This window comes from Ipomoea triloba, chromosome 3 (assembly GCF_003576645.1).
Source record: "Ipomoea triloba cultivar NCNSP0323 chromosome 3, ASM357664v1".
Classification (NCBI taxonomy): Eukaryota; Viridiplantae; Streptophyta; class Magnoliopsida; order Solanales; family Convolvulaceae; genus Ipomoea; species Ipomoea triloba.
Genome location: NC_044918.1, coordinates 2,910,796 through 2,933,367, shown reverse-complemented (window position 1 = coordinate 2,933,367; position 22,572 = coordinate 2,910,796). Strand labels below are relative to the sequence as shown.

At 34.0% G+C, this 22,572-nt stretch overlaps 1 protein-coding gene across 3 annotated transcripts; it reads right to left on the bottom strand.

Annotated features, from left to right (window-relative positions):
* Positions 1–640: 640 nt before the first annotated feature.
* Positions 641–20,065, bottom strand: LOC116013505 (kinesin light chain 3). Of its 3 annotated transcripts, none has more exons than XM_031253303.1 (18): positions 19,833–20,065; positions 19,399–19,494; positions 19,083–19,267; positions 18,850–18,954; positions 18,425–18,525; positions 17,801–17,879; positions 16,603–16,614; positions 16,448–16,513; positions 10,347–10,415; positions 10,197–10,253; positions 8,097–8,174; positions 7,425–7,522; positions 7,283–7,328; positions 6,001–6,128; positions 4,483–4,591; positions 3,953–4,015; positions 3,452–3,514; positions 641–2,981 (listed from the first exon to the last, which is right to left on the bottom strand). In XM_031253303.1, the coding sequence occupies exons 1-18, from the start codon at positions 19,933–19,935 to the stop codon at positions 2,787–2,789; spliced, it is 1,653 nt and encodes a 550-aa protein (XP_031109163.1). In that variant the 5' UTR covers positions 19,936–20,065; the 3' UTR covers positions 641–2,786. The 3 variants fall into 3 exon arrangements, 2 of the variants coding, with proteins under 2 accessions (XP_031109163.1, XP_031109164.1); XM_031253304.1 differs by having other exon boundaries at positions 19,773–19,851; XR_004097260.1 differs by having other exon boundaries at positions 2,903–2,981; positions 4,483–4,586.
* Between the last annotated feature and the right edge of the window lie 2,507 nt (positions 20,066–22,572).

Here is a 22,572-nt window from a genome sequence, read left to right as displayed (position 1 = left end):
TCAAATCTCAATTATATTAGGCTAACGGAATAATAATAATAATAATAATAATAATAATAATAATGTACTTAGACTTTGGTGAAGGCGTGTTTCCACACGCCTTTTTTTTTTCTCCTGCAAAAACCATGTTTTTCGGGAGAAAAGTTCCTCCGAAAGCCTTCATTAGCCAAAACCAATCATCAGCGCGCTTTTTCTTGTATGCAAAAACTCACAAAGTGTATAAATGGTGATGCTCTAAGAATGCCTTTCAATCTAAAATCCAGTTTAAATTATGTGATTTAAATTTATATATATAATTCTTCATATTTATTAATTAAAAATTGAGAGAATTTCATCAATGCTTTAACACTAATCTGATGGAGGCAAAAATGCAATTAAAATTTGAATATAAGCATCATTTATCATTTATTTTAATTATTACAGAAAATGTTTGAATAAATCCTAACATGTGCCTCAAACTTACAATAAAAAAAAAACAACCTCATCTACACCTAGTTACTGCAAACTTGGGTTTTCCCCTCCATCATAATAATAAAGAAACAACCTCAAACTTAGAGAGTGATATATGAAAATTAATATATTCACTCTCATTCTTTATTCCCAATTTCTACTTCTTTTCACACATTTTATGAGGCTCAAGTGATAAAATATCTAATTTTTATTGAATTTGAAAATACAAGTAGTAGAATTAAAATATATTTACCGTACGATAAAGAAACAACGTGACACTTTTTGCGCGCTTACAAAGGCTAGGCAACAAGTTTCGCTAGATGCAAGACGCCCGTGGGCCACACCCGACGGTCTTAACCGCCGGAAAAATACGCTTCCCCCGCGGCGGCCACCGTGATGAACGCCCAATAATGCTTCCAGTTTCCACCACATCAGCACTGCTGGACCCACACACCGCTGCATGCCTCAGCCAAAACCCCTTAAACGACGCCGGCGCCGGCGCCGGCGTCTTCTTGGTCGTCTTCTTTTCGCTGGTCCCACTCTCCGACAACGACGCAACTCTCCGGCGATCATTAGTGTTGCCGAGAACGCCGTAACAGTAGTCGTCGTGGCCGTTCTCTATGTAGCGGTCCAGCTGGAGCGAGATTCGCTGAATCTCGTACTTGTCGAGAAGGCTAGAAAGGCTAGGGGACGATGACATCGGAATCGTCGAACTTGAGCGTTGATGATGAGCTGGCTTTCTTTTCCCTTCTTCTACTTCCCGTATAGCTTCCAGCTTATACCTCGATGGTTTCTGAACCTTTTCGGTCCTTTCGAGCCGTAACAATTCACCCAACGGCCGTTCTGACCCTGAGCCATGTTGATACCACGCCCACGCCGCGGCTTTCACCATAGCCGCGTCATCAGCGCTAGCTCTTCTCCTGCTAGCTTTTCTTGTGTCCGCCATGTTTCAAGAGTGCCCAGGAGGGTCAAAGAAACCACCTTAGCTTGGGTTTAATTTGTTTGAGAGAAAAAATATGGAAATGAAAGAGGTTGGGTTGGTAGTGTACTAGTGTTATATATTCCCTACATTTTAGTGATCATGTCAGACTTGAATGCCCATTTATTTCACTGGGCCATTGGAAAGGTTTGTGTTTGGTGGCACAATATGGGGTCATACAAATTTGGTCTGCTTGCCGCTCTCTCCATCACAAACAGGAGCCCCTAAGTCCCTAACATTATATTATTATTATTATTATAGTATAGGATGATAATTCTAAAATATTCTGGCCTCAATAGTTGAAAAACTCAGCTTTAAATAGACTCAACTATAACGATAATTGAATGGCATTTTTCCGTCTTTAAAAGTCTAAAATGATAGATGAAGATAGATGGACGACTATATATTATATATTCAACACGTCTTTTGCGTGTGCAGGTTGATTACTTCACCTCTATATAGTAGGCTCAAATATCAAATTAGATGAATCGTACATTTGTATTTCCATGAAAGAAATGATGATGCATCTACATTTGTATATACTAAACGATGATGCATCTACATGAAGACTCAAAAATTTCCATATTAGCCTTATATAGGAATTTCTCTTATGGGAGGAGGTGGATTCGAGTCTCAGTAGAGATGATATTGGCTCTTTGTGTTTCATTTGGCTGAGAAAGTAACTATAGACAGATACTACATTATAACAGAGTCAATAGGACTAAGTAGCTAATATCTTTTGGATTAGTTTTAATATAAACACGGCATGAAAGGGTGATTCTCTAACTGAGAAAAGGGCTAATGGTATGCTCAGTTGGTAAAAGACAGTAGTACAATACTCGTATACTAAACCGTGTGCTGGTGATGATAACTGACCTAACAAAAAAATAAATAAAACATACACAGTACAAGTGTGTTATTATACTAATTATTAGTATATGGAGTTGGAATCTTGAAATGGGCCATTGCACAAGAGTTCTGATCCGAAATTGATTTCACCTATTTGAATTTTTGTCCTTTCTAACATCATGATATAAAAAATAAAAATAATTTAATAAGACCGAAAGGGAAGGGCTCGAAGGAGGCGTTAAATAATCCCGCGAGTCTTTTGCACGGCACGTAGCCGATGTCCGAATTGCTTAATCGTACAGTCGCATGTTGTCTTTAATGAGAAGAATGTGATCAAACAATTCAACATCAAGACTATAAGGACAAATATGGAGAAATAATAATAATAATAATTCCACAAATAAAAACTATTTATTTAGAGTGTCGGCTCGTTAATGAAGGCATTAGTCATTTTCAGAAATATATTTATTCGAATGGTCTAAAAAATAAAATTAAATATTGTAAAGACTTAACTTCTGGGTCTTCCTTTGGCTGAGAGTTCCACTTCCATGCGGTTAATTTCGGCTTTCAGTTGCTGTAAATCGGACTGATCAGCGGTCAGGATTTTGCCACCGATGTTTATTAGGCCAAACAGATACTTCAGGCATGAAAGATATTCCGCTTTTACTTCAGGGATATCAGCCAACGGTTTCTCTGTCTCAAACTGCAAAACCCAAATCGGTTCACATTTATATGGTTTCCTGGTGATATTATTTCACCACTATATAGAACTAGATGAGTACAAGTTTAAGTCATGTGAAGGGATATCCGAAAACACTTCTATCGTTAACATTGCTATCATGAAATAGTATCTGTCCATTATGTATTGCGTAACTAAATTGTATACCATGTTCATCAAACAGTTCTACAAATTAAAGCATTACAATCGTATACCATGTTCATCAAACAGTTCTACAAATTAAAGCATTACAATCATAAGAGTTTCGTATCTACAATCAAGTTTCATTCAATATAACTTGCAAGATTGGGCATTAGGAATGACTTGGAGCAAATGGAAAAGGAAATTTCTATTTTCTACCTCTAATTCAAGCAATAAATCCAATAATACTGAAGGTATAAATTAAATCCAAAGTTAACAAGGATTTTGGAAAATGAATTATGATTTATGCATACCTCCCTGAAAGCAGAAATGCATTGATGAAGAGCATTCTCAGCCTCACCAACAAGACCATCCACCTGTTTCAGATGACAAAGAAAGAAAAATACATCGGAATATTAACTATGACAGCTAAAATATAATGGTGGTCCTATTTCTCATTTTATGAACACCAAGCATCTTGTTTCTAGAATTTTGAAAACAATAATGCGCCTAATAAAAAAACGCCCATCAGAATACATACAAAGACAAGCTTGGATTTCAAGAAAATGAATTGAAATACAAACTAAGGGTCTATCATAAGTCTTGTCCTTGTTGTAACGTTGCATAAAGGACTGATATTCATCTGTATTGGAGACAAAATGAAAGGAACCACAGAAGAAAAACCTAATTCCATCAGAGTGATTCAATGAACAGCTTCAACATAATTGATAACATAATCACAAGAGCATCCAATTAACATTCCAAAGGAAGAAAATGGATATCTATAAGCTAGAGATCACAGAAAGTACACTGACCTTTGATTCCTGAAGTTCCACCTTTGTCACCTCCAACAATGCAAGGGTGTTAAGTGATTTCAACTGCAGGAACATCCAAGCAGAAACTAGAATTACACCAGAACAGTAACCAAGGTATAACCCAACACAGAAACAACAGCATGCACATACAAAATAATTTTATAGCTGACAAGAAGAAAAGGAGAAAATTATATACAGATTTGCTTTCTTCACCACTGCTGGTTAATAAATGAGTCCTGTGGAAGCAGTAGTGAAGCAAGCAGCTTGGTACATACTACATAGTGTATCAGCACCTTATAGAAGGTAAGCATAATAAACAAGAAAACGAATGTCATACAGCAATAAATTGCTAGGTACTGTAGAATAAACAAGAGAAATAGTAGGGTGTCAACATGTTCATGAAATTTTTAGCACAACTTCATAGAGAAAGAGAAATGTTGATGAAAAACTTGAAGAAAAGGGATATCCAAAAGAATTTTTTTTTTTTTCCATTTTACAACAGATAAAAATACTTAAACAGGTAAGCTGACCAGGATAATTAGTGCTAACTGCCTGTATCTTCCAGTTTGCCTGGATACTCCAAAGGATTTCGGCTGTCCTCTCTCTTTTACTGTTTGAGCTAGAACTTTTTGGGCTACCCTATGACCAAAAATTATTAAGGATCAAAAACTGGTGGCAAACAAGAAGAAAGTTGATGAATTTTTAGCTCTTTGTATCAAGCACTTTTCTGGATATAGTTAATCATAAAGAAATAATTGCATTGTCCCTTAAAAATTCACGAAAAGTTATGCAAAGGCAGCATTTAAATATCATCTGTGAGTTATGCAAAGTTAGGGATGGCAATTTCAATCCGTCTGTGGATATCCACCAACGTGGATACGGTTTCTTTGGATGATAGCGAGTCATGGGTCTTAAAAAATTATATACAAAATCCACATATAACCCAACCCGACCCACCATAATAATATATACTCCGTATATTAATAGTAAAATAAATACTAGTATGTAGTTAATTCTAAAAAAAAAATTATAATTGTCATTAAGTTTTTTACTATTTTTAATTCTAAACTAATAAGTTTATTTGAAAAAAAAATTAACAATTTAGTTATTATATTTGAATATTTTTATAATTTTATGTTTTAATATAACTAGTGAATTTTATTATCTGTAAATAACTTAAATATTATTATTATTATTTAAAATTTGTTAATAAGATAATAAGTGATAGGTACCTGTAGTGGGTACTCACATCTGGTGGGCCGGGGATGGGTTTTTAAAAAGTCCACCTGCTGCGGGTCGGGGATAGGGGTGGGCGGAGAAAGTGTAAGGGTGGGTCTAGTGGTGGATGTAGCCATCCTTGAGGCCTTGACCAATTGCCATCAGTAAGAATTTTCCTTGACATTCGGTGCATTTGAGAAACATATTCATTCCAAAAAGTGGAAGTTCTATCTTTAGAACTCAGAAAGCAGTTATGTTGTACCATTGCATTATATAGAGAGAATGAAAAGTAAATTTAGTTAAGCCTTAATCTCAATCTAAATGAGGCCAGCTACAAAGAGTCATAGATAGATAAACCCATGTTCGAATAAACACAGATTTAGGAAATTGTATTTGATGCACTGTTAATAATTAATTAGCTGCATTGTTCAATACTTATCCCCCATATAAATTCAGTACTCTCTTTCATCCAGTGCTTGTATCAATTTGAGAAAAAGGGTTGTTGGAAATCAACCTAGAAAACCATTCAATGTATTATAGATGACAAGGGTTGTTAGGATTTGGGAAGGACCGAAGGAAGGCAGTTTTTAGAGATAGTGACCCACATAGCAACATGAAAGAAGCATAAGCAAGATGTTGTAAAGTGTAAACACATAGGTTATGAATTTGACTTTAACAACCAAGTGTTCAAGAGACTAAAATACAAGCAAAAGAAAGAAAACTATGTAAACACATAGGTTACTCATGAATTTGACTTCAGTAATTGAGTGTTCAAGAGAATAGTAGAATACAATACAAGCAAAAGAAATTGAAGGTAATACCCCATTTACCTAATTGATTGGCTTAAAAGATCCTTTGCCATATCAAGCTCAGTGATTGCTTGAGAAGCATCCGTCTTCCTTAGTTTATTGGAGCTAAGCATTTTCAGTCTAGCTATATGAAGCATATTGCCTGCAACCTACTAAAAAAGAACTAAATAAGATAAATCTATTAAAAATTACAATGCAAAGTGGGCATGTTTAACATGGAAATTATTATAAACAATGAATTTACATCATAAAGTAAATAAAATTTCTTGCATTTCAAGATATGCAAACATTACTTGGGAATTAAGACAATGATGTGAAGATAAAAAATTCCAGTTGCTCCCACATTGATAATTTAGATAAGTTCCATAATTGACTATAAAAAAAATTATTAAAAAAAACAAAAACAAAACTTAAGAGTATGTGAACTATTTGTTGCTATTCATTTAAAGAGCAAATTCCACTTTTAGTCATCAACTATTGTGGCATTGCCACATTGAATCCTACTCTTTTAATTTTGTTTCATTACATTCCTTGACTTTCTTTGCTTGCCACAATTAGTCATCCATTTAAATTTCTATCATTCCACCGTTTAATAAAGATAGCTAACGTGTAATTTTTTATCATTTAATTAAAAGAGTTTACAAGAGAGGGAGAGAAAATTACATGTTGGAGCAAAAGGCCTGAATGATAAAATTACATGTCAGCCCTCTTTATTAATGGTGGAATGACAAAAATTTAAATAGATGACTAATTGTAGCAAGCAAATGAAAGTTAATGATGTAATAAGGCAAATTAAAAGAGTAGCATTAAATGTGGCAACGCCACAATAGTCAAGAACTAAAAGTGGAATTTGCTCTCATTTAAATTACTCCGTTAGTTTTTGAAACAAAAATGATTTCTCTATTATTTAAAAATATAAAAATAATTTTGAGTAGAATTATTTCTCCAATAAAAAGGATATCATATGTTTGAATTATTGTTCTTAAAACAATATACTTATTTTGGAAAAATACTTTTGAATTGAATTACTGAGTATTTTTTTAATAAAATAAATGTCATATATTGCTGTTGTTGTTGTATAGAAGGCAGGGATGCTCTCATAGTCTCATCCTGTCCATATTTTAAAATGTCATATATGTTACTCATTATCATCACCATGCACCACACCTTCGATCATATATATATTTAAGGAGGGGGCATGGGATGGCAAGATATTCCACTAGTTTCCATAGCAGTTTTATGCAACCACAGCATATAAATTAACAGATTTTGGGCCATTGTACAAGTTTGAGATTTCACAAACCTCAATGTGATTTTCAGGAAGTAGAATTTTCCGGGCATCAAGACATCTGCACCAGAAATTCATACCAAATTATACACACCAGGAAGTACACCAGACTCTAAAGTCTAACCTCTCAACAATTAGTTAAAATACTGAAATTTACCTTTCTAAAAGCTGTTGAGCATCTGTTAAGCTCCCTTGAGTCAGAAGGGTTAGGGCAAGGCGTTCTGCTGCAAGTACTGTGTCCAGAGAACCCCATCCCTAAAAATCAGAAAAAGAAAATGCATGGATATAGAGGATTACTATAAGGGAGATAAACCATTTCGTAAAAACATGAAAAGCAAAAAGAAACAATCAGTTGAAACTCCATTGTATTAATCCAACCTCAAAGACAACAGTGCAAATTTAATGAGTAAGAAAAGTTATCAGCAAACTTTAAAAGCACTGAATGTCAGTTTGGTGCGACAGCGCATACTTCATAAACAACCTCAAATATTACAGGCTTACAGCAGAGCCAAGTCTTTTGAACATTTACTCAAGTAACACTACAAGTTCATGTATTAAAATAAAATAAAAAATAAAAAAATAATAATAATAATAAAACATAGCTCTGGTATGCCTGTCAATCCTTTATTGGGGAAAACAATTTTAAGTTGATTAAGTTGCAGGTCTGATAAAATCTCAACAACTCTCATCAAAAGTTATCTTATGTTCTCTTGTAGGTAAATTAGAATGAACAAAAGTAGTTGAAACAACATGAGGAAAAAAGTTGCATAAACTAATTTAATAGGAAACAATGTTGAAGATTAAAGAAGATGACCAAAAAGTTGATAACCTTAGACAGTTCCATTTTATGCAAGATCTTTCTCTGCAGGTTCACTGCCTCTGCAATTCGGTTGGACTTCAAATACATCTGTATAAAGGAGTAAACCCTAAGATAAGTCATACAAGTATTTGAGGATTCAGTGACAGAGAATACAAGCTATGCATCAAATGGATGAAGCAAAATTCACATGAATTGTTCAAAATAAATTGAATAGTCATATAAAGCATGTCTCATCAAAGAAACACACATTAAAGTAAATATTCTTCTAATCAGTACCAGAGTCAGTTGATGTTCTAAAATTTGCTAGAGAACTTAATTGTTCTTTTAAATTTCTTTAAACTGCATTTTCTCGTTATTTGGAGAGTTGCAAGTTTCAGAAAATAAGTGAATATAATACTGAGTTAGAATTCACATTTATAGAATTGAGAAAGTATTATTTATTTATTTTAATCAACAAGTAGCAAATCCTATCTATGTAGCACGGAAATGGGAAACAGGGAAACAACAATTTCAAAAAATTTAAGAAACAAAACGAGGGGAAAATGCAAATATAACAAATATAAGGGTATATTTGCAAATAGTTTTTTCTTAATTTGCATTAATATTAAATATTTCATAACAAAAAATATTACACTAATAAATAAAAGTAATGAACCAAATCACTAATAAATAGGTCAATATTAAATATCAATTACCACAAAGCCAATTTAAAATAAAAATACAATGTCTACACTCCAAAATAATTTTAAATTGGGAAAATGACACTTTTTCCCCCTATGTTATGTGTATATAGCACTTTTCCCCCCTGAGTTATTAAAGTGGCAGTTTTTTCCCCTCAATTATTTTTAAAGTGGTAGTTTTCTCCTCTGTAATGTTCAATTGACATTTTTGCCCTTAAAAATAACTATTTCATTTATTTTTATTCTCCAACCAATTATTACTAACATGTATGGAAGATCACGGTTCAATACGAACATAATCGAACACTGTAGCAATTGAACCTAAATAGTATGGACGGTTACGGTTACGATTCATAACCGAAAAAAATAAAATAAAATAATTGTTGAATTTAGACTATTTTTAAATAAGAAATAAAATTATAAAAATAAATAAATAAATAAGTTTTGATTGGCGGTTCAAAATCAAAATTGGAACCGAACTGTACCGATTTATCAAAGTAAGTGTTTGATCATTTTCACTATATATGACTATTGTTCAGTTCCGATTCACGGTTCAACAATTATTTAATTTTATTTTTCGGTTCTGAATCGTAACCAGAACCGTCCATACTATTTCGGTATGATTGCTACAGTGTTTGGTTAGGTTCGAACCGAATCGTGATCATCCATACATATAAGTAATAATTTGTTGGAGACTTGGAGAATGAAAAATAAATGAAATAGTTATTTTAAGGACAAAAATGTCAATTTAACATTTCAGGGGGAAAAACTGTCACTTTAATAACACAGGGGGGAAAAGTGCTATATGCACATAACATAGGGAGAAAAAGTGTCATTTTCCCTTTTAAATTTAAATAATTAAACATTTTTAATTGTTTGTGTTTTCATTAACATCTTTATAAAAGAAAATACAAACTATCAGGCTTATCTAAAGATAAGTTGACAAATTGAAAGATGTCAATGTCTTCTATGTTCATGAATTCATATTTACCAATATCTCACATTGTTTCCGAGGAAGTGAATTTCCATTTTTTTTAATATCTAGGTCGGAATAAAAGCAAACAAACAAGCAAACAAAACAAAACAAAATAAAACAAAAAAGGTTGGAAATGCATTTCCAATTTTTTGATTTGTCAGAATTTTTTTCTAAATTGGGGGCTGGAAATGGGTTTTTGAAATTTTGACTAATTAGGAAATAGCCCAAAACTTTCTAAAAACTTTTGATTAATTAGGAAATGGCACGGAAACGTTTCCAAAATGAGTTTCGGAGACAAAAAGTTACCCTCACAGAGTTTCTGTGCAACATATACTTAAAAAGCTTTTTTTGAAAGTTAAAACAGTAGCTGTTAAGTTTAAAAAATAGTTTGTTATCTTGCATAATGAAAGTTTCACAGAAGCATCCTATGGACACAACAAGTGGAAGCATAACCTCGGCAAGATGTCGCATCCTCTTGGTGCATATGATAGATTCACCTTGACCAACATCCTACCTTGCCAAACATAAGATTAAGAAAAGTAGCATAAATTATTTAACAATAGGTTACTCACAATCTGTCATTCTAAGAAACTTAAACCAAACCTCTAAAATCCGAATAGAATCCCAAATAAGGGTCTCAGAATCCTTCTCTTTCCCTTGGAAGTGCAGAACCTGGAATTTTATTTGTATTTTTGGTCAGTAAAAGAAATTTGAGGATTTAACCACTACTGCAGTTTTCTGCAAAAGAAAATCACATTTGACAGCCAAATACATCAAGAATGGTCACTGAAAATTAAAAAGCGTTCAAGCCAATTGAGTATCAACTAATTAAGGGTGCATTTGGGAGAGAAGGAGATTGGAGTGGTATACTGCTCTAACTACAGTTCATCCAAACAGCCTTTTGGAGAGCAGTTGCAACACTTCAATCTCTCCCAAGTGCACCCTAAGTGAATGAATAGCAGTTGAATCTGGAAGGCGATTAAACATTTTGAGTGTCTCCTAAAACTGATAAGGAAACACAGTGTTTTAAATATTAATGGAGGAAAAAACTGCATGAAATAAAGATAGGATACACTTGACCAGAGTTTAACCGAGTAATCTACTAATCTTATTTGTAGGCATGATCTAGAAACAAAGGCTTCAATTAAATCTTATGATACATGCTGATGCCATGATTATTGTTGAGACATAATGGAGCATTATCAGCAGTGGAGCATTATAATATTAGCTAGATAATGTAGTATTAGCTGTGTAGTGGAGTAGTGGAGTATTATTAGGAATAATGGGCAGATTTTCAGGCCCCTTGTCTGATTTCTCCTTAGTATATATATATGTGTACCAATGTATGTATGAAGACACACTGAAATGGAGGAAACAAGAGAGTTTCAGCTACTGTATTTAGTTTATTAACATGGTATCAGAGCACTCATAGAGTGGAAAGTGAGGGAGAGGGCAAGCTGGTCGGGTGGCAGCGCAACTGCAAGGAGGGAGACGACTGGGTCGTGGTGTCGCGAAGCCAGAACACGACACGCTCCAGAGGGAGGTTGTCGCCGTCGGAGGGCGACCCCAGTCGAGAAGCCGCGCCGTCGCCGAAGCTGTCACGCGCCACCGCCGGAAGCTGCTCGCCAACTCACGCGCCGGCGCGTGAGTCACTTTCCGGCCACTTTTTCCGGTCGCCGATCACACCAGTGCGCTCGGATTGACGAGGAGGATGAACCTGGACTATCATATAGGCAGTGTGCGTGAGAAGTTTTGTTGAGGTACTCTCCCAGATTTATATCAGGCAGTGTGCGTAACTGTGGCAGTGTTGGGCTGTTCCAAGTCTGTCTCTTTTCTTATTTATTATGGCTGAAGCAAGGAATATTACGGTTATATCTATGCCATCTAAATTAATTGACGTGATACTAGCTGCTGATGGGTCTAATTTTGTTGAATGGAAATTTTTGGTTAAAATTAATTTAGATGGAATGGGTAAAAGTGACCATTTAGATAAAGATTGTCCTTCTGGAAATGAAGCTAAAAAGGCATGGGATGCAGATGATAAAGCTTTGTTGTCACGGATAATTAATTGTATTGATAGGAAAGTAGTATTATCAATGCAACATTGTACTATTGTTAAAGAAGTATGGGAGTTAGTGTCAGAATGGTTTAGTGGGTCAAGTAACTTGAGGAAATTGTATCAGCTATCTCAAGATGTCTATCGACCTAATCAAAAAGATAGAAATCTGAGGGATTACTATTATGATTTCAAATGTTTGAGTGAAGCCTTGTGTACTGCAATACCCATCACAACTGATGTGAAGCAAATGAAAGCACAACGTGATCAATTGATTACCTTTAGTTGGATTTCTGGGCTTAACAAAGAATATGATATTCTTAGGTCCCAATTACTGGGAAATAAGGAGTTAGGGTCATTGGACCAAGTATTCTCTCAGATACAGAATGCAGCAATAAACATTGACAATAATGAACTTTCCGAGAAGAGTGTTTTTGTATCACAGGAAAACAATGGTGGAAGAGGTACATTTGTGTCGCAAGGGAGTTATACTTATGAAGGTTATAACAGTCGAGGTGGAGGTAGTCGCCATCGGGGACATGGTGGCTTTGGAAGAGGTCGTGGAGGAGGTCGTGGAGGACCAAAAGTATGTTTTAATTGTGGGGAACCAGGCCACTTCCGAAACCAATGTCCTAAACCACTCAGGTATCAAAGATTTGCTAACACAACTTCTGGATCTGAAGGACATACGGTAGTTATGACAGATGAAGAATTAGCAGCATTCAATCAATTGAGGGTGACCACTTCTATGCAGTCTCCATCCCAGTTTCCATCCAATCAACCATCTTCTTCCGCAACCTTTGTGCAAACAGGTAACCCTGTTGCATGTGTGTTTTCTTCATCTACACAGTGGGTTATTGACTCAGGGGCTAGTAACCATATGACAGGTAATCCTAACGTTTTCTCCACATATTTTCCTTCTAAACCTGGAAATACAGTTACTCTAGCAGATGGGTCATTTGTTTCCAGTTTTGGGTAGGGGTAGTGCTGTTGCAACCTCATCATTACCCCTATCATCTATATTATACCTTCCAAAGTTTCCGTTTAATTTACTTTCCATTAGCCAAATCACACGGACTTTGAATTGTTTTGTCTCTTTCTTCCCGGGCTATTGTCTATTTCAGGATCTTTTGACAAAGAAGATTATTGGTAAGGGGAAGGAAGTCGGAGGCCTGTACGTATTGGAGCAGTCTATATCTCCGTCCAAGGCCATGTTGAGTGATACCTCTCCTTTCCAGTTACACTGTCGGTATGGTCATCCACCACTATCAACCCTAAAGAAGCTCTTTCCTGGTTTAGAGTCATTGTCTACTTTGCAGTGTGAGTCGTGTGAGTTTGCTAAGCATTGTAGGGTTTCCTACCCTCCTCGTGTCAATAACAGGGTACGATCTTTATTTGAACTTGTTCATTCTGATGTTTGGGGTCCTTGTCATGTTACAGGGAAGAATGGGTTTAGATATTTCGTAACATTTGTGGATGATTTCTCTAGATGTACATGGTTATATCTTATGAAGTCTAGAGATGAGTTGTTTACCATCTTTTGTAATTTTTGTGCTGAGATCAAAACCCAGTTTAATAAAGTTATTAAGTGTGTGCGAAGTGACAATGCTCAAGAGTATTTCTCTAAACCATTTTCCACTTACATGAGTCAAAATGGGATAGTTCATCAGTCATCGTGTGTGTATACCCCTTAGCAGAATGGAGTGGCAGAAAGAAAAAATCGTCACTTGTTAGAAGTAGCTCGGGCTATTTTATTTCAAATGAGAGTGTCTAAGGTTTTTTGGTCTGATGCGGTTCATACTGCATGTTTTCTTATCAATCGGATGCCTTCGTCTGTCCTTCAAGGTCAAATCCCTTATTCTCTTGTATATCCGACAGAACCCCTTTTTCATCTCCCTCCAAAAATATTTGGGTGTACTTGTTTTGTCCAGGATGTTCGTCCTCAGGTTGGGAAGCTTGATACGAAATCACTTAAGTGTATATTCCTGGGGTACTCACGTACTCAAAAGGGATATAGATGTTATTCACCTGACTTAGGGCGGTATGTAGTGTCAGCTGATGTTACTTTCTTTGAAAACATGGTGTTTTCTAGGGGTGTTGGGTCATATGAATGTGAGTCTAATCTAGAAAATGACTTCCTTACATACACGATTACCATACCAACCGAGTCTGTTTCTAGGCCCCCTGTCACACATGTTTATACTCGACGGCCGAGAACTGAAGTGGCATCGCTCGAACCACAAGAGACTACTTCTTCCTTACCAGATCTTCGTCAAATGATCAGAGTCTTCCCATTGCCCTTCGTAAAGGTAAACGTAGTTGTCAACACCCTATTTCCTCTTTTGTGTCTTATAATCATTTGCCAATGTCATCCCGCACATTTGTATCACGTTTAGATTCTGTGTCAGTTCCAAACACTTTGAGTCAAGCTATAGCTCATGATGGGTGGAGACATGCAATGGAGGAGGAGATGGCTGCTCTTGAGGAAAATCAGACTTGGGATTTGGTACCCCTCCCAGCTGGTAAGACTGCAATTGGTTGCAAGTGGGTTTATGTTGTGAAAATGAACCCTGATGGGTCGGTGGCTAGACTTAAAGCACGTCTAGTAGCAAAGGGGTATGCACAGACGTATGGTGTTGATTATACAGAAACTTTATCTCCTGTAGCTAAGCTAGCTTCTATTCGCATTTTTATTTCCTTAGCTGCCTCTAATCATTGGCCCATGTATCAGTTAGATGTCAAAAATGCCTTTTTGCATGGTGATCTGGTTGAGGAAGTTTACATGGAGCAACCTCCTGGGTTTGTTGCTCAGGGGGAGTCTGGGAAGGTTTGTAAATTGAAGAAATCTCTATATGGCTTGAAACAATCTCCACGAGTTTGGTTTGGGAGGTTTAGTAATGTGATTTCTGAGTTTGGCATGCAAAGGAGTATGTGTGATCACACTGTTTTTTTTAAGCATACTAATGTTGGGTGCATTCTCTTGGTTATTTATGTTGATGATATAGTGATCACAAGTAGTGATGCAGGAGGAATTGAAGCTCTTAAATCTTTCCTCAAGGAAAAGTTTCACACGAAAGATTTGGGAGTGTTGAAGTATTTTCTAGGGATTGAAGTTGCTCGTTCTCGAAAAGGAATATTTCTGTCCCAAAGGAAGTATGTGCTGGATTTGCTTAAAGATACTGGATTGATAGGATCAAAACCATGTGAGACACCTATGGAACAAGGTGTTAGACTTGCAGATGGTGAGGGAGAAACCCTTGATTCTCCTGAGAGATATAGGAGGTTGGTGGGGAAATTGAACTATCTCACCATTACGCGCCCAGATATTGCTTTCCCAGTAAGTGTGGTAAGTCAATTCATGCAAGCACCAACCCAAACTCATTGGGAGGCAGCAGTTCGAATTGTAAAATATCTCAAGAATGCGCCCGGGAAAGGTATTCTATATGCTGATCATGGACACAAGAGTGTTGAGGCTTTTTCTGATGCAGATTGGGCAGGTTCTTTGAATGACAGGAGATCAACGACAGGATATTGTGTGTTTGTAGGAGGTAATTTGGTCTCCTGGAAGAGCAAGAAACAAACTGTTGTGGCTCGGTCCAGTGCAGAATCTGAATATAGGACGATGGCTCACGTGACATGTGAGATAATTTGGGTACACAATATTTTGAAGGAGATTGGTGTGGAGGTAATCAAACCCATACGTCTATGGTGTGATAACCAAGCAGCTATACACATTTCAAATAATCCGGTGTTTCATGAACGGACCAAACATATTGAGGTGGATTGTCATTTTGTGCGTGAAAAAGTTCAACAAAGATTACTTTTTATGGCTCATGTTCGTAGTGGCGATCAACTAGTTGATTTGTTCACCAAAGGACTCAACAGGGACAGGATTGAATATATATGTAACAAGCTGGGCATGATTGATATCTATGCTCCAGCTTGAGGGGGAGTGTTGAGACATAATGGAGCATTATCTGGAGCATTATCAGCAGTGGAGCATTATAATATTAGCTAGATAATGTAGTATTAGCTGTGTAGTGGAATAGTGGAGTATTATTAGGAATAATGGGCAGATTTTCAGGCCCCTTGTCTGATTTCTCCTTAGTATATATATATGTGTACCAATGTATGTATGAAGACACACTGTAATGAAGGAAATAAGAGAGTTTCAGCTACTGTATTTAGTTTATTAACAATTATTTAGGAAGTATTATTTTATTACTATTGCATTACATAGTTTAGATATTTAGAAACTATTAAATAGTTATTTTAACTTATTACTGTTGGTCTTCGAATTAGTTTAGGTAGTTTAATTATTTAGAAACTACCAAATAATTAATCATTCTTAGTTTAGGAATCTTTGTAATCAACCCTATAAAAGGGAGTATTATTTAGAATAATGGCAAGCAAAAATTCAATCCCAAAAAGGGTCTAAGGGAGTTTTGGGTCTCAAGCAAAGCCAATGTTTCTTCTTTTCCTTTTCCAACTATTATTCATTTTTCAATTTTCCTTATGATTTCTTGCCCGTGACAGGAGAACATAACATCTTGCATGCATATAAGTCCTAGCCTTGATATAATTAGCAGTACTTCATATAAAAGGAGAAGATATATGCATTGGGAAGATATAAAGAACATGACATTACAGTTCCAAGATGATACATTGTATCAGCATAGTCAGGGTGGGCTTCCCCCAACACACGCCTCTTTATCTGAACAATCAAAAGGTGAAGGTATGACAATATTAGAAACATTAATTACAATAAATGACAAATTTAAAGTTAAACCATTAACCACATACCTTTAAAGCACGCTGTCAAGCATATTGGACAAAGAAAATAAAATAGCATCAGTAGTGGGGAAATGCATTTCAATTTTCATGCAATGCTCTCTATGACAAAAGAATATCTATCTACAAAGTAAAAGGGGCGACCTGTTTCAAAACCATCAATGTGATAACCAACCAGATCAAATGTTCTCAGACAAGAAATGCAAGACATAATTTTTAGTAGCATATCCAACTTGATATAAACTTCCTATTTATTTTTAGAAAGACAAGGTTAAAGTCTAGGAGTTGACTCCTTGGGGCCATGCCATCCAGTTACACAACCTGGAGATTTGCCTAATGTATACAGAGGAGGCACTTGGCATAAACCATGGGGCTTAGTCCAGCCTAAAGTCCAGGTAATGTAAATGAATAAATAAGAGTCTACTTATCTACAGATTGCTTCAAGCCATGCTATATACATGCCTCTGAGTTGAAGCCACATTCTAAATAAGCCTTATATTTGACTGCAAAAGATAATACGAAGTAACTAAGTTGGAAACAAATTAATCTTTCTGTCAACACTCTTTTTTTAATTTGTTTTTACTACTAAATAAACCTTAAGAGTGTAATATAGGTTTTAATCAGAGTCATTTTATATATAAGTCTATGTACTGACCATTTTTAGCACTGTGATCAATATAATAATATGTACTGTTAACAACACAAAAGCATTTTCATTCTTCAGTTAAACAGCACAAGCTGTGCTTTTAACATATTATGCCATTTCTTCTGGTTATGAAAGCTGATAAACCAACCTAAAGCCAATGAGTGTCTGCAGATGAGAGCCATATTCTAAGGAGTAGCCAATATATTTTGAATATCTAACCAATTATGTTCAGTGGTAAGTTTACGACAAGGAAAATAGGCTACACTTGAAAACATTCATAAAAAGATTTGAACATTTTATTATGCATTAATAAAACAGTATTCTTAGTTTCTTACTCACTGATTGATAGTATTTATTATCCATATCTTTCAAGGGTTAAAATGAGTCAGGAGTGTGCCACTATCTTTATGGTGAAAATTTTTATTCTATAGAGACTTAAGACATACTTTCATGATTTTAAAACACCAGAATGTGTCTTTAGAGAAAAACTCAATCAAGGATGAGCACATCTGATGTAAAAGAAAATGAAGCAAAAGGTATCTGCCATTTCTTTTGTGGCTTTACCTCATAGCAAACACGAGCTTGTTCTAAATTTTGTTGCACAAGATAGAATTGACCTAAATTGTGAAGCGCTGCCCCAACCCTAGATCAAGAACAAGTACAAATTATGAGGATCTGATGACAGACCACCCAACATCAAACAAGATGTCATGTCGTGTAGAGAACAAGAAAAAACAACTGATCAATATGCAGGTTACATTTGCAATTGCTGAACAAGAAGCATGCCAAAAAAAAAAAAAAAAGATTTATGATTGTTATGGAATGTACAAGTAATATGGAACGTATATATATTAGGCAGCCTAAAGATTTATAGGGATTTAAGTAGTCATATGGAAACTTGTTTCCTTATTAGAAATCTTCTAGCATGTATTTATAGGATTGTGTATTCTCTTTTCTAATATACAACTTATTCAGAAACTCTCTACTTGCTTCCGTAACAATGACCTAGCAGTCTGTCCAAGTACCAGAAAAGCAACTTTATACAGAGTAAATGAGTAATATATATGTATAACACAAGTTTTATAACTTTCAAGTCTCAAAATTCACATTAGCAGTGGTAAGAAGATGGAATTAAGCAGCACATTAATAAAGAAAAGGCACTCATAACCTTTGAAAATAAGCATCTACCGTATATCATCATGTCCAAATGATTCCTCGAGGATACTGATTGCCTCCAAATATAAAGGTTTTGCTTTGTCTAATTCCTTTTTAACTCTATACAACTCTGCCTGTCACAGATACAAACTCATAGATAGAGATTTCCCAAAGAGATAGTAGATAATACATTAATACTCCAGAAGAAAATAGAGAACATAATGACCAGTTGCAGAATGGAAGTTCAGTAATGGTCTTCTCCACATACCCAAGCATATCCCTCAGGAAAGGCAGCAGAAGAGAATTTATTAAAGAAAGGAAAAGAGGGAAAGAAAAAGGAAAATGCAGCAAAAAAAAAAGGACCTTATAGGACACAGCTAAGCAATGGGCACAGTGTAAATCAAAGATCCAATGAGCCTTGACAAACATTAGAGAATGCAGAAAGCACATATACCCACCAGATTGTTGCATGCAGATGCTACATGCGAATCTCTGTCCCCAAAACCTTCTTTAGCTTCCTGGATGGCAGCAAGGAAAAGCTTCTCAGCATCCTCCAACTTTCCCTGGTTAAAATAGGATCAGAACTGCATATCAGATGTGAGCCACATAACACATTAATAATAGAAATTAGTAAATGAGAACAAAAATAGCTTACACTATAGAATCAGCAAAACAGTCAGGTAAGACATACCTCTAAGAATAAATCCCTTCCACTGTCTGTAAAGACTCTCCATTTTTGAGTGTGTATATTTGATGTGATAGAGCCATCCTCAATTTTTTGCAATCCAGCTATTTCAGCCTCATTTGCATCATTAGAACTCACAGGAGTCGAAACATCTTCAGCCATCACAACAGTAGCTTGTCCTCCAAGGATTACTGTTATAATAAGAATTATGTTGCATATGTTTAATGAAATATGTTTCTAACACTGTAAGCCAAAAGATCAAGGTGTGCTGGGATGTACACCAAAATCTATGTAGAGAACACTGAGAAAAAAAAAATTGTACCAGCTTGTCCAAATAGAAATATCCATTTGAATGGGTGCCTACTAAAACTATCACCTCCAAAGCCATGTTGATTAGAACACTCAAGTTTTCCTGAAACTGAATCAGTGTAGGATGATGAGGAATTAGCATACAACTATACAAGGAAACTGGAAAACTGCAAATGCACAAAGTGTTAAACTATGTGTCAAAAAAAATTTAAAAAAAAAAAAAAAATCTATAATGCAAGAAAATATGAATCATCTTGTTAATTTATATTTTATACACTATTCAGGAGTATGCCAAAAATTACACTAAGAAGCAATATAAATCAAATGCGATTCCTGAAATGTAAACAGTGAGGCATTAAAGAATTCATTTAGATTAGATAAACTAACTTCAATTTGAAATTTTTTCTTCTTCCTTATACGCGATCACAGAACAGAGTTAACAATGACCTGCATTGGACAGAAAAATGGAAGATCCTTTCTGAAGTGACGTGGCAGAGGAAGATAGCCGGAGTCCTCCGAGTAGTTTAGCAGCTGCTCGCCGGAAAATCATTGGAATTTGTAGACAGTAGAAATTTAACTAGATAATCAAATCGTAAATTTCTTTTCTTCGAATTTTTTTTTTTGGAATTTGAAATTTTCTTGATTAAACCCTAAACCCTGTGTCCAGAAGTAAAAAATTTTGTTCGGCGTCTCTCTGGCCACATCGCGAAATTTGAACCATAGTCTTTTAGGGTGTGTTTGGTAATCCGTAAAATGGCTTTCGAAAAATATTTTTCAGATTTTTGGTGTTTGTCAACGTTCGGAAAATGTGATCAACGGAACAAGTTTTCCGTTGACGAAAGAATTTGAAACCAGTTCATTTTTCTGTAAAATGATTTACGGAAAAAATCCTCATAAGTCATTTTTCAGAATCGTCAAAATGATCGTTTCGCATTTTTTCGGCCAAAATCAAGCCATATAACTCATGACCATAGACTTCCTAAAGAAATCGCTGGAAACCTGTGCTACGTTTTTTTTAATTCTATTTGTTAATAAATAATATTATTTTAACATTATTATAACTTTTTATATTTTAAATAAAACAATTACAATGTTTAATTATACAATTTTACCTATTTTCCAAAAAAAATGAACCAAACATATAAAGATAGTTTTCCATAATACATCCAAATACTATAAATAAAATTGTTTTCCGGAAAATGACTCATTTTCCATAAAACATTTTCCAGAAGTCAATTTACTGCTTTCCAAACGGACTCTTGATTTAGTCCTTGTATTTCTGTTTTGTTCAATTTAATCATTATACTTTACAAAATGATATAATTAAATACAATAATTGTGATACATTTAAAGACAATATTTAACAGTATAAATATTATCTTTAACTTAGCTTACGTGCCACTACATCATTATTATTATATGATAATATTTATATTTCAACTCATATATTCATTTATGAATACTTAAAATTAATTGTTTTTACAACAAATATGTCAAATTTAGTACAAAATTCAATCATTAAATGAAGTAATGAGTTTTAAAAGTGAATTACCAAATTTGATATACTTTAACGTAAATAATTAAATTTATAACCTACTAAATATAATAAATGCATTGATAATTGTACATTTTAATTTATTCATTGTATAATAATAAGACATTTATAAAATTACTATTCATTTATGTACAAACTTGAATACGAAATAAAATATTTTGTTAACCTTTTTATTATTATTAATTTACTCTTTTGCAAAATATTTTATAACATTTTATTTTAATTTTAATAATAACAACAACAACAACACGAAAGATGATGACCATTTTATTTTTATATTATTATTATAACAATTAAATTAGTGTATATAAAATGACACGATTGACATTTTAAAAATTTTGTATTTCATATTCTTTTGCAAGTATTTTATTCTTCGTGGTAAGAATTAAAATATAATAATATTTACTTAATATGATTTATTTCTTTCAACTAAACAAGAAAAATAAAAGCTTTTATTTTTTTGAATTTTCACCATAAAAGAATATGAATGTCATACTATAATTATTTTAATGATATATTGTCATATCTTTGCTTAAATAAAAAATGATTGTAATTGCATTTCATTTGGTGCATTTTGTAATGTATATTTATACCTTTTTATCAATTCAACTCTTCACTATTTATTATTTTCTCAATTCTACCCTCATCATATAAAGTAAAAATATATAATTTTTATTTATTTTAAATTTTTCAATTAAAAACTCACTTTGGAAAAACAATAATAAAATTTCATTTGATTTTTAGCTTACCAATTTACTTGATGTAGAATATATGCATTATTGTGTTTTTGTCAACAAAATATTATTGATTTACTATGGTTTCAATATTAAAACTCTAGAACAAAAATAAAAATTATCACCAAAAAAAAAACACTTGCAAAAACTATAATCATTTTGAAACAAAATATCTACCAAATTCAATGTAGTGTTTAAAATTTTATGGGATATAATACTTTTTTATTATCAAAAAATCAAAATTTCATCTTTCAATAGTTATAATATTTGTGTGTTCTTTTACTTCAATCATATAATTTCGTGTGTTCTTTTACTTCAATCATATAATTTTATCAATTTTTTTTATTCATTAGACATTTCGTTCACTCGCACGCAGTGCATTTCGTTCACTCGCACACAGTGCATGTATATAACTAGTTACATAACAATCAAGAATCAAGAATGACATATATAATTGTGTACAAATTATTACTTACTTGATTTTTCACTGCAAATAGATCTATATAAATGATGTGTAATTATAGTTTAAAAAAAAAAACAAAAATAAAACAATGTTAATCTCAGCATGTTCGGACCACAAAATTTGTTGTGGTAATAAAATTGCCAACATGAAGCACCAATCAACCGTTTCATTATATATGTTACTCTCTCTGTCCCATTTTACCTGTCTTATTTACTATTCATTGATCAAACCAATTCTTTCTTCTTTGCTTATTTTCTTTAGTAATTTTTTATTATTTTTAAATTTAATTTTTTATGTTTAATAGTACTTTTAATGTAGTTTCTAAATATATAAATTTTATATATTAATGCCAAACTTAATATCATGAAAAATTAGATTAAAATTACTTCAGTCAAGCATCGTTAAACGAACCAGACAACCATTTTTGGACGGAGG

Coding starts and splice junctions, on each gene's coding strand:
- LOC116013505 (XM_031253303.1), bottom strand. CDS start 19,935: ATGATTTTCCGGCGAGCAGCTGCTAAACTACTCGGAGGACTCCGGCTA. Junction 19,268..19,398: donor ATTTCTATTTGGACAAGCTG/GTACAATTTTTT, acceptor TTATTATAACAG/TAATCCTTGGAGGACAAGCT. Junction 8,175..10,196: donor GGATGCGACATCTTGCCGAG/GTTATGCTTCCA, acceptor TCCTTTATACAG/ATGTATTTGAAGTCCAACCG.